The sequence below is a fragment of the Asterias amurensis genome, chromosome 10 (assembly GCF_032118995.1).
Source record: "Asterias amurensis chromosome 10, ASM3211899v1".
NCBI lineage: Eukaryota > Metazoa > Echinodermata > Asteroidea > Forcipulatida > Asteriidae > Asterias > Asterias amurensis.
The window spans coordinates 6,537,550-6,550,287 of record NC_092657.1 but is presented as its reverse complement, the minus strand read 5'-3'; the positions used below and the strand labels follow the sequence as shown (position 1 = coordinate 6,550,287).

Genomic DNA, 12,738 nt, shown 5'->3' with positions numbered 1-12,738 from the left:
ATGAAAAAAAAAATAATCAGTAACGAAAATACAAAAAGTGGAAGAAACGTGAATAGGATGTTACTTAGGCCTATGGTTATTATTGTTTATTAAGTAGATCATTAAGATTAAGCGATTAAAACTAAACAAAAACAAACGAAAAATTACCATTGCATGTGCTACCTAATAATGATGGAGGAAATATAATTAGATGTTGCAAGCAACCAAGGGAACCTTCGAGAAAAACTCTGCAAGGGTCAATGTTTCAGGCCATTTGTTTTGCTAATAATGATGGAAACAGATCTGAAAAGGGGAAGTCACTAAAAGGGGGGGGGGGGTGGAGCAGAACACTTACCAACTAGGCATACCGAAATAATACACCATTTTTATTTAAGTATTTTGAAATTTTTAACATTTAAAAATGTCCGGTCTATCTTATAGACAAAGGTTTCTACACAAAACTGCCGTCCTTAATGTGTCACACTGCAGAAAAATATACTACCGAGATACATATAAACAAATAATTCTAAGTTACAAAGGCAATTTTTTAAGACTGAAAAAAAAAACCCACCAAAACACACACAAATCGAATATTTAGTAAGTGAAATAAATAAATAAATAAATAATTAAATAAATAAATAAATAAATAAATAAATAAATAAATAAATAAATAAATAAATAAATAAATAAATAAATAAATAAATAAATAAATAAATAAATAAATAAATAAATAAATAAATAAATAAATAAATAAATAAATAAATAAATAAATAAATAAATAAATAAATAAATAAATAAATAAATAAATAAATAAATAAATAAATAAATAAATAAATAAATAAATAAATAAATAAATAAATAAATAAATAAATAAATAAATAAATAAATAAATAAATAAATAAATAAATAAATAAATAAATAAATAAATAAATAAATAAATAAATAAATAAATAAATAAATAAATAAATAAATAAATAAATAAATACTAAGAGTCAAAAAGTAAAAGACAGTTAAAGACAGTGGACACTATCAAAGACTCCTCTTGACAGTTGGTGTATCTCAACATATGCATAACATAACAAAGCTGTGAAAATTTGAGCTCAATCGGTCGTCGAAGTTGCGAGATAATAATGAAAGAAAAAACACCCTTATCAAAAGAAGTTGTGTGCTTTCAGATGATTGATTTAGAGACCTCAAATTCTAAATCTGAGGTCTCGAAATCAAATTCGTTGAAAATTACTTCTTTCTCGAAAACTACATTACTCCAGAGGGAGCCGTTTCTCCAACTTTCTTCACTGAATTTTCTACCCTTTTAGAATCGGTTGTTTCTGAGCCGAGGTATGTTTTGATATCTGGGGACTTCAATTTCCATGTTGATGACCAAGCAAACCGCGAAGCTGCGATCTTTCTTGATCTCATCGACTCATTCAACCTCGAGCAGCATGTTACTGGTCCCACACACTGCGACGGTCATACATTGGACCTCCTCTAAACTCGCTCAACAGATGACGCAATTTCTCATGTCAGCACTACGAATTACTTGCCCTCCGATCACGCTGCCGTAAAATGCTTGCTTAACATTAATCGCCCGGATCATGTAAAAAGAGAGATCAGGCTACGTGAACTCCGCAAGATTGATATTGAGGCTTTTCGCCAAGATGTTCTGGCCTCACCAATATCTACAACTCCAGCCACTTCATCCATTTCATCATGCCCTCATGCTCCCTGGTACAATGAAGATATTCGCAAAGCAAAGAGACAACTGCGTAAGTGCGAACGCAGGTGGATGTCTTCCAGATTGATGGTTCACAAACAACTACTTAAAGAGCAGAGCTATCACTACAATCAACTTATAACCGAGACTAAATCGGAATATCACAGGAACCAACTAAAGGACTGTGACTCCCGCCAACTTTTTCGCAAGGTTGACAAATTATGCACACCAGCCTCTTCAAAAACCCTCCCGTCGGCCGATTTGTCATCTGAACCTCTTGTTGAACGTTTCTCTAAGTTCTTCGTCCAGAAAACGCGGAACATAACTACAGAACTTGACGAAACTCCTGAGCTCGTAGTTTCTAAACCAGTATTCGACTCATGCATGACTACCTTTCATCAGTTTGAACCACTTTCACAGAACTCAGTGAGAAACACCATTGCTGCTTCCCCCTCTTCTACATCCAGGCTTGATCCGATTCCCACATGGATTTTGAAGATGTGTTTAGACGAGCTCGTTCCTATCATCACGAATATCGTCAATCTTTCTCTGCTGCATGGTCATTTCCCAGAAGCAATGAAACATGCCCACATCACTCCCTTGCTTAAGAAACCTAACCTGGACACAGAACAACTCAAGAACTACAGGCTCATTGCAAACCTGTCGTTTCTTTCAAAGACAATAGAACGTGCAGCCGCTGCCCAACTTCAAAATTACCTCACCGACAACAATCTTCATGGACACTTCCAGTCCGCTTACAGAAAACATCATAGTGTTGAGACTGCCCTTCTACGTGTTCAAAACGACCTACTCCTGGCAGCCGATAAGGGGCAAGAAGCTATTCTTGTCCTTGATTATTTATCTGCCTTCGACACGATCGACCATAACATCATGCTTCAGCGTCTTACGAACAGATACGGCGTGTCCGGTCACGCTATCGGTTGGTTTGAATCCTATCTAGAAAATCGCACCCAGAGTGTCGTCATCAATGGTGCTCTTTCGAACCCTCAAGTGCCATTCTGCGGTGTTCCTCAAGGATCTGTTTTGGGACCGTTATGTTTCACTCTCTACACATCCCCCCTCGAAGACATCATCGAGGGCCATGATATCAATAGAATGTTGTACGCCGACGACACCCAGGTATACGTCATCACTAACGAGCAAGATCGCCCAACTACCATCTCACAGCTAGAACACTGCCTTAATGACGTACGAGCATGGTCTGTCGCCAACAAACTAAAATTGAATGAAGAGAAGACCGAGGTCATTCACATTACATCTCGCTTCAGAGGCTCTACCACACTTTCACCTATCTCAATTGGCAGTTTTCCAATAGAACCGGTTCAGAGAGTACGAGATCTCGGTGTCACTTTTCAGAACGATCTTCGAACGGACATCCATGTGAAAAATATCTGCAAATCTTCGTACCTCGCATTACACAAAATTGGACAAATTCGCAATCTTCTTGACAAATCCACCACGGAAAAACTGGTTCACGCCTTCATTACATCCCGCCTTGATTTTTGTAATAGTCTTCTTCTCGGTCTACCTGACTCCGGAATCTCCAAACTTCAGCGAGTTCAGAACTCAGCAGCCAGATTGGTCACACGATCCAAAACCTGTGACCACATTTCACCTATTTTCTCGGACTTGCACTGGCTTCCGGTTAGACAACGGATTGCTTACAAAACCCTTCTTCTGACATACAGCTGTCCATGGCCACGCACCTACATACTTGCAAGAACTTGTTCACAAATACCAGCCTTCTCGAAATCTCCGCTCTTAATCCCAATCTCTACTTGCCTGTTCATCCGCTTTTACTAAGTCTTACGGCCAGCGTGCATTTTCTACGTCTTCTCCTACTCTTTGGAACAAACTCCCCCGCAACATCAAAGACGCTAAAACTCTGGATAAATTCAAACGCCTTCTCAAAACTCACTTGTTAAACTCCAACTAGTTTTGTCTGTTTTTTTTTTTTTTTTTTTTTCTTTTTTCTTTCTGACTTTGTACAGCGCATTGTGACTCCGTGTGTAATGCGCTTTAAAAGAACGGTTTATTATTATTATTATTAATGTTTTATACCATCAACCTCTTTCCATTACTCGTAATCAAGTAAGGTTGTATCATAATAAATATTTTGAGTAATTCCCATTAATGTCCACTGCCTTTAAAAATGCAGTGTTATGTTTATGATATATCTATAGTGCAAAGACAAACTGGTAATACATTAAACTAATATAGGAAACTTAAAATGCGCCATGTGTCCCCAACGAAAGCTTGTCTTGACGAACTCCTTCCTACAATCACACACACCATGAACTTGTCACTGTCATTCAGGATCCTTCAAGTAATTACATGTGATTCATGTGCTGAAGAAACATCATCTTGATCGCAATATTGTCTCGACCTATAGGCCGATTGCTAACATCTCGTTTCTGGGGAAGGTTCTTGAGAAAATTGTCTCAGTCAAACTGCGAGTTTACGTTGAACATGGACTCCTACCAAAAGTGCAGTCAGCCTATCGTAAATTTCACTCTACGGAAACAGCACTTTTTCGAGTGTCCAACAACCTGCTTTTTGCAATTGATAGAGGCTTCGAAACAGTAATTGTCCTTTTAGACTACTCATCATTCGACACGATTAACCGCACAGTTGCATCGGATAGGCTCAAGCGTTCATATGGCATGGATGATCTGGCTCTCTAGCTACTCAGCTCGTATTTTGAAGGATGGACTCAAGTTGGAATGACTCCTCCTCAAGACCATGTCCACTATCGTCTGGAGTTCCACAAGGATCGGTCATGGGACCGCTGGAATTTATCCTCTACACTGGCCCTCTGGGTGGCATCATCAGGGCACATCAAGATGTTCACCACGCAGTATACGCTGACGACACACAGCTTTACGTCATACTCAAGCAGAGTGAGCACACTGAGTCCATGAAGCAGCTATCAGACTGTGTTGCTGATATTCAGACATGGTCAAGCCAGAACGGTCTGCAGCTAAGCTCATCTAAGACTGAAGTACTTCGTGTCTTCTCACAGTTCCGAACACCACAACCTATCACACACATCTCCGTTGTCCACGACAACATCACCCCACCAAAGACGGTTAGAGATCTTGGAGTCACCCTTAACCACTAATTAACCCTACAACAACACATCACAAACACATGTCGTTCCGCTGCCTTTGGAATCCACAAGATCGTAAAGCATAGACGCTACTTTGATCAAAGTACGCCTACTCAACCGCCACACCCACTCTCTGGAACCATCTTCCCGTCCACATCCGTGCCTCCACTTCACTGAACTCATTTAAGAGTGCTCTCAAAACATACTTGTTTTATTCATCTAAGCTGTCCAGTTTCTGCTTTTGAGCTCAAACAATAAGCTGCCGCAAGGCGTTTGGCAATTGAAGATCATTATGACCGTATATTCATCAAACACAACAAAAACACGGGCAATTAGTGCCAAATGAATATATCAGTTTCGAGTTCAAAAACACTCAATGCAGGGAAACAGTGGAAATACAAATAAAGACTACGAATATCAAGCAAAAATTTAAATAAAAACATTGTTACTAAAACAAATCAAACGCATGTCAACAATGCTACCTTGAACTGTTTGTACATTACCACTGCATACCTGAAACACAACAGCACCACTTATAATCAAATGTACAGTATGTAAATAAATAAACAAGCAATTAATTATTATATTATGTACACAGAAGTAAATGCAAAACTGTAAAATACAGAGATTTTATCCTTTAGGCATAGTGAAAGGAACAATAAACACAACAAGTAAACTTCATTGAAGACAATAAACATCCATAATAGATTTAATCAAAGCTTATTGCTTTGTTGTTAGTTATGGTAATTTAAAGTAACATCTCCATACTCACAGTGCATTCAAATGAACAAAATCCTTGACAAAGCCAGGCTTGAGACTAGTAACATTAGCTCCAGACAGCGTCCTATGCAATACATTTATGAGTAATCAGAAACGAGAAAACATACACAAATGAACAAAGAAGGGGAAACAAATGTTTTAAATGTTTACACTATTGTTTCAAATGTAGCTACTAGAAAAGGGTAGCTATTAGTTCTTCCACTGCCGTTTAAAACAGGCAGGGCTGAATTGCCGTGTGATTAAGGCCCGAGCCGAAGGTAAGGGCCTTAGTCACACGGCAATTCGACCCTGCAAGGTTTTAAACGGCCGTGAAAGAACTAGTAGCTACCCTTTTATTCCCATTCATAAATACCTTTTTGGTTAAAATGAGTAATAAAGTAAGAAACTCTGTAAAACTTATCCGTTGCCGATGTGCTTGAGCTCTGAATGTTTCTACCTCCATGGTATGTACATGTTACATGTACATGTACGTAGTCCGTGTGTTGCGTGCCTATTTCAGACAGTTTCCGGTTCCGTTCGTGCGCATGCGCGTATAGTCTTGTTACGACACGTTCTGGTTTTCCTTTCACACACAGCGCGGCCAACTCACCGACCCGTAACAAGAAACGTATTGCATCAAGACTGGCGCGGATTATCCGCTCTCAACCGGTTGTAAACACTGGTCATTAGCAAAGGTTTAAACACCCCCACGTGACGCGCTCTCCACCAATTGGAATAGCGAAACTGTCTGAGGTATTTATTAATATGTTTTTATTTACATTGTTTGCAAATTGGCAGGTTTTGTGTGCACTACGCAAAATATTGTTTTTTTTCTTTCAACTGAAAATGCGGAGTGCATTAGTCATGAAGCCTATTATGAGATCATAAGCCAAGTCAATCGGGACTGGCTTTGGTAGGAAGTGTCAATCCTCTTTTTGATTAAAGCCATTGGACCCTTTCGGTACAGAAAACAAAAAAAGTTCACAGATTTACAAATAATTTACAGGGTTTACAGAAGGTAATGGTGAAAGACTTCTCTTGAAATATTAGTCCATGAAATGCTTTACTTTTTGAGAAAACGGTAAAACAATATAAGTTCTCGTTAACGAGAATTACGGATTTGTTATAAACACATGTCATGACACGGCGAAACGCGCAAAAACAGGAGTGGGTTTTCCCGTTATTTTCTCCCGACTCCGATGTCCGATTGAGCCTAAATTTCCACAGGATTGTTATTTTATATATAAGTTGTGATACACGAAGTGTGGGACTTGGACAATACTGTTTACCGAAAGTGTATAATGGCTTTAAGTGAGAAAATTTAACTTTCGGTAATAAGAGGGAAGGAAACAAAGGGATGGCCGTAACACATATCGATAATACACATCCATCTGTTAGCAATGTTACATGTGGCTGAGAAAAATAAAAAGTGTTTCCTATGTTGTATGACATCAGATTGTTCAATCAAAATTGAAGAGAGTTTCATCAGTTATGCGGAGGGGAACGGGCTAAAGGACGTGTACAATTGAATAAGGAAGGGACGGGCAGGACGGGACAACTCCATTGTTTTACTCACAGTCGCTTTGTTATTTTGACGATGCCTAGGACGGTTTGCTCATCCCAACCTTCATCACAATTAGCCACCAATTCCATCTTCATGTTGTAGTCACACGTGCATCTAGAAGGACAATGCTGGTCTAGGTTGAGACAATTAAGAAAACAAAATCTACGTTTACTAAGGGAATCGATGTGTGGTGAAGAGGTTTTCAACTAGTGGTTTAATCCCAACGAGGCCTGGTTCTTGATAATTTTACCGAGACGAATGATTCCCATTCATAAGTACATTTTCGGTCAAAAACATCATCACCTTTTGGTCAAAACGTACAATAAATGCAAAAATTATAATTGTTGAATGATTTATTTCAACACAACACCCCTCCAGCTATGAAATGGTAAAGCCATTCGCCGCCCTCGGGTAAACAACTTCTTATAAGGGAATGCTGACCAATAAGAATGAAGAAACTGTCTTATAAGAACAGGTGAAAGGTCGCGTGGTCACGCCCATGAATTAACACTTTTTACCGGTCATAAACAAAGGTTTATACACACTCACGTGACGCGCTCTCCACCAATAGGAATAGCGAAACTGTCTGAGGTATTTATGAATTCATAATAATGGTGCATAGGTGGCTATAAAGGGATGGTGTTTTGTTGCTGTGTGATGCCTAATACCGAGTTCACACATAGACGCCGCTTCTACTACAGTGGACAAGTGGCCCAGAGCGTGACCAATCGCGGACCAATCGTGGGTCAAACGTGGGAGGATATCCATTAGCATGGTTTGGTCGTGTGGGATCTCCTAGGTCAGGTAGCTGCAAGCTCCCCCCACGCTTAGTAGCCAGGTCGTGGCCAACAGTAAGCGGGGCAAAGTCGTAGTGGAAACGCCATTATCGCACAAGCAGCGTGGTAACATCGTGGTGAGATATCTGTACTCGATCGTAATATAAACGCAGCACCATCGGCAATAGTAGAACCGCTTGGTTTTGGTGTAATCGTCAATAGTCATAGTGACAGCGAGTCAGAAACACTTTTAACATAGAAGCAGGAAAGTTGGGCGGAGTCTTCAATTTGCCAAATTGTATAATACTCCGTTTACACAGCCCTACGATCTTACGAAGATCATGCCGATCACTAGTCCTGGCGGCCTTACACTTTCGTATTGTACTACAGTGACGACGTCCTGGATATCAGGGTCCATTTCTGGGGTGGAACATTTTCAAAGCTTCATAACTCAAATCTTACGTGCAAGAAAGCACCAATTTCAACAGATTCACATTCCATGGCAGCATATATTTTTCTGCGGTGGGTTTTGATCGTCATATATTCTTCACAACTCCGTCATTTTCATGAAATAATGCAGCTCCCAACGTTAAGAAGTTCACATTTTTTGTTCGTACTCTCAGTCTGCCGTGTGTACGCAAGACGCACGACGCGCAAATCGTGTGTTGCGTTTGCGTGCAGTCAAGATAAGGTGAGCCAGAATTCATGCGTCTTGCATCTTGCGTCTTGCACGCGAATACATACGCGTACACACGGCAGCAGACCACACTGTGAAAAAAAAAACGATCAAAACGGGAATTTATTAACGTTGGGAGCTGCATTATTTCACGAAAATGACGGATTTGTGAAGAATATATGACGACCAAAACCCACCGCAAGAAAATATATGCCGCCATGGAATGTGAATCTGTTGAAATTAGTGGCTTGTTGCAGGTAAGATTTGAGTTATGAAGCTTTGAAAATGTTCCGCCCCAGAAACGGGCCTCAATAGTTAGGACTCTGTACCTTTGTGTACAGAGAAAGAGTCCTATATAGGGCTAGCCGATCACCGCCATCTCAAAAAATGTATCAAGTCGGGGTATAATCGCAGTTAAAATTCAGCAAAGATATTTGACCTTAGACTTACCACATTCCTCTTCATCATCCCCTAGATGGCAGTCTATTTGTCCGTTGCAAATGACTGATATGTGTTTGCACTCCGTGCTGTTATGGCACTGGTAAAAACCGGGGCATTTTATCGTCTCTAAAGTAATAAAAAAAATGTATAAGTAAGCTCATTATTAGCAATGTCATTAAAAAAAACAAAAAAACGTGCGGTGTTGAAAACATCATAATATACAATCTTTCACAGATGTTACGCCGAGTTACTTACTCACATGTTCAGTAGACACACTTGCTTACGTTGGTTTTTAGCAAGCAATGATTTGGCAAACTGTTTACACACTAACTTTAGCAATGTCATTTGACGTACGTCCGCGGTTGTAGTAGTGTTCATAGGTTTTGGAGGTACGTCGGCCGTTCAACAACGTCAGAGCCAATGAACAGCTCTGCCTGAGTAGCTCCAACCACCATTTACATAAACGACGACCGTTGCACAAGGTTCCTTTATTGTGGCTTATTACAGCAGGGTGAATATTCATGCATCGGCCTCTGCACGATGACGAACAACCCGGTGAAGCTTACCCGCGCTATTCAAAGGCGAATGAATAGACTTTGTGCTTATGACACGCCAAGTAACACAAAGAGGTCCCTAAGTTACGATGCGAATGCATGGACGGTGTGCTTATGGCATACCGATCTAAATGAAGTGGTCAAACAGCCAACGTGAGTGGAGACAGGGTCCAATCACAAAGTTTTGCTTAAGCAAAAATAAACTTGCTTAGTAAAATCAGACTACCGGCCGAGACTCCACTCATTGCACGCTTTTAGTAAACAACAGCTTAATACCAGTCACAGGCAATGTTTTTTTTATATCATTAAACTTCGACCAGTAACTTGTGCAAAATAAGCCCTCTATTTTCGTGCTTAAGCGAATTTGTCATGAAATTGGGCCCAGCTGCACTGTATCGTAAGTTGGAACATTTAATAATGTGAGAAATTGGTAACAACTGTTGAAAAACAACGAAGTCACTGCAGCAGTTGTTGGACCATAGTAGCCCAAATATATGTGTACACATTCAAGGAGTTTGTCCAGAAAAGAGAAATGATGTTTAATCAATTGACCCTGTCAAAACCAAAGATTATAAAGCGCCGAAGGTGCAAGATGGGAAATGGAGTTCTCTATATGGGCGAAATTTGGTTTTTCTGAGCATGCGCAATTCCTGAGAACGCTGGATTTACCTGCTAAGTCTAATGCTATCTACATGCGTTACCGAAAGTCTATACCATTGTTGCCTAGTGCACATTTCACATGTCATATAATTCCCAAATACTTTGCCTTCGGCGCTCTGTAGGTCACAACGAACACATTTCCTTCGCATTTTAACAGAGGGAACTGTTTGTGTTACTTGGCATGTCATAAGCACAAAGTCTATTCATTCGCCTTTGTAGCGCGGGTAAGCTTCACCGGGTGGTTCGTCATCGCGCAGAGGCCGATACATGAATATTCACCCTGGTAATAAAGGAACCTTGTACAACGGTCGTCGTTTAGTAAATTGTGGGTGGAGCTACTCAGGCAGAGCTGTTCATTGGCTCTGACGTTGTTGACCGGCCGACGTACCACCAAAACCTATGAACACTAATACGCCTCATGTCACACTACACATACGTTGACTGAGTTGAGAAGTAGAGTACACACGACCGGCAGAATTATAGTATCCAACTTAATCACACTTCATTGTGTTTAAACATGCAATTATTTGTTTACTCTTTAGTTGGAACATCAAACTAGTTTCGTAAATATATCTCACTGCAATTGTCTTCGTCTACTTCTGTCGCCTGACAATCTTTGATTCCGTCACATCTGGCGCTATCCACCACACACGAGCCATCCAAACAGTCAAGAGTGCCACTTTCGCAAGACGAGTAGTCTGTACCAAATTTGGAAATGTTACACATCATAATGACCATAACACGGATGGAATCAATGTGTGGTGAAAAGGTTTTCAACTACTGGTTTAAACCCAACGAGGCCTGGTTCTTTGACAATTTTACCGAGACGAACCAGGCCTTGACGGCTTTAAACCACTAGTTGAAAACCGATTCAACATACTTTGATTCCCATTCGTAAATACCTTTGCGGTCAAAAAACATCAATACTTTTTGGTCAAAAAGTAAAATAAATGCAAACATTATAATTGTTCAATGATTTCTTTCAACACAACACCCCTCCAGCTATGAAATGGTAAGGCCCTCGGGCAGCTCGGGTAAACAACTCCTTATAAGGGAATGCCATGCGCGTCGCGCGTATCGCGTGATGTGGCACAACTGTTTCAGCCGTTGCTCTCGACCAATAGAAATGAAGAAACTGTCTTATAAGCACAGGTGCAAGCTCGCGTGTCACGCCAATGTTTTCAACACTCTTTACTGGTCATAAACAAATGTTTTGAAACTTAATTGTTCAAAATGTACAAGCTGCCCGGAACACCCGCATAACACAAACACTAACTCTTGTTGGAGGTTTGTGCGATGGAATGCTGACAATAACCATCTAGAATCAATGTTGAAGATGCAGCAGTTCTGTTCAGTTCTTCTCAAGAAGAAGCTACTACTAAAACTGAATAATGTTTCTAAATGTTTCATCCTCAAATGCAGCTATTTGTATCAGTGGTGCGAAAGGTCAGGGAATCAACAAGCAAGTTGGTTGCATTGCTGTATTACCTAAGTGGAAAGTGCAAAAGACAAGGATGCACAAGGAGACATAGTGGAATCCTTTTGGACCCTTGTGTGTGTGTGTTTGTATTGCCTTACGTCCGAAGACATTTAACAAAAGGGACAATATGTCCTCACTAGTCGGTTCTTTGTTTTCAGGTGTCCTCACTTTGTAAAATAAAAATAAATAAAACGCTCACGGAGCGATGAACTCCTAACGGGAAATTGATTTTATTTATTTCTCGTCAAATATGACATTTCAGATATAAATTTTCCAAGGGAAGTTTTCTACTATCATCATCTTTAGAACATGTAAGTTTTTGGTAAATCTCCTGCCGCAACGGCCTCGTTTTAATATTACCTCTTATTTTTAGCCGTATATGGAAACCCATGTGTTCCACTGTTGAGTCTCCGACAAACGAAAGTTGTACCCCATCCTCTGACTTCAGGAAGATTGATCGCACCTTTGTCGCTCCGTGTAATGCGAACGACTTGTTTTCCTGACCGTACGACTCGATGCGTAGTACGTCGTGCTGTAACTCGGTTTGAAATGTTACCACATCGATGATAAGTACGCTCTTGGCTGCCTGGTCGGTGTACACTCGCCACGAGCAGGCAATGTTTGGGGGATAATTGGATGGGAAACCAGGTGACTTTAAATCAAGAGACCCATGGTCCAAATATGTTTCCCTAGGTCCACATAACTCTGCAGTACAAACAAAATTGAATAAGAATACATATAAAATAGGAAGAGAAGTGGAAGTATTGTTATAAATAACATTCACCTCTGAACCAACTTCCCTAAAGCCATTGTTGTTACTCCATTAAAATAGTTCATTGAAACCATCTCAGCTCCCTTTGGAGTTTCTGCGCAGCAATTTATGCGTTACTACTAGGCTAAATCAATCACAATAACCATCTCTGTCCTCACAGGTTCCCATTTACCCCATGGGTAGAGACATGTAGTTGTGACGCCGAGTTACTTACTCACATGTTCAGTAGATAC

The 12,738-nt window shown here is 40.1% G+C and overlaps 2 protein-coding genes across 4 annotated transcripts in view; both read right to left on the bottom strand.

The window, feature by feature from the left end:
* LOC139943029 (uncharacterized) overlaps positions 1-12,738 on the bottom strand; it is a 94,358-nt gene that overhangs the window by 36,558 nt on the left and 45,062 nt on the right. The gene's annotated exons all lie outside the window — the stretch shown is intronic.
* LOC139943027 (uncharacterized) overlaps positions 1-12,738 on the bottom strand; it is a 38,438-nt gene that overhangs the window by 17,275 nt on the left and 8,425 nt on the right. For all 3 annotated transcript variants that reach the window (XM_071939842.1, XM_071939841.1, XM_071939843.1), the window contains 5 exons: positions 12,094-12,438; positions 10,832-10,951; positions 9,049-9,165; positions 7,159-7,279; positions 5,596-5,667 (listed from right to left, as the gene is read on the bottom strand). In XM_071939842.1, the coding sequence (XP_071795943.1) occupies positions 5,596-5,667; positions 7,159-7,279; positions 9,049-9,165; positions 10,832-10,951; positions 12,094-12,438 (775 nt within the window). The remainder of the gene's footprint in view (positions 1-5,595; positions 5,668-7,158; positions 7,280-9,048; positions 9,166-10,831; positions 10,952-12,093; positions 12,439-12,738) is intronic.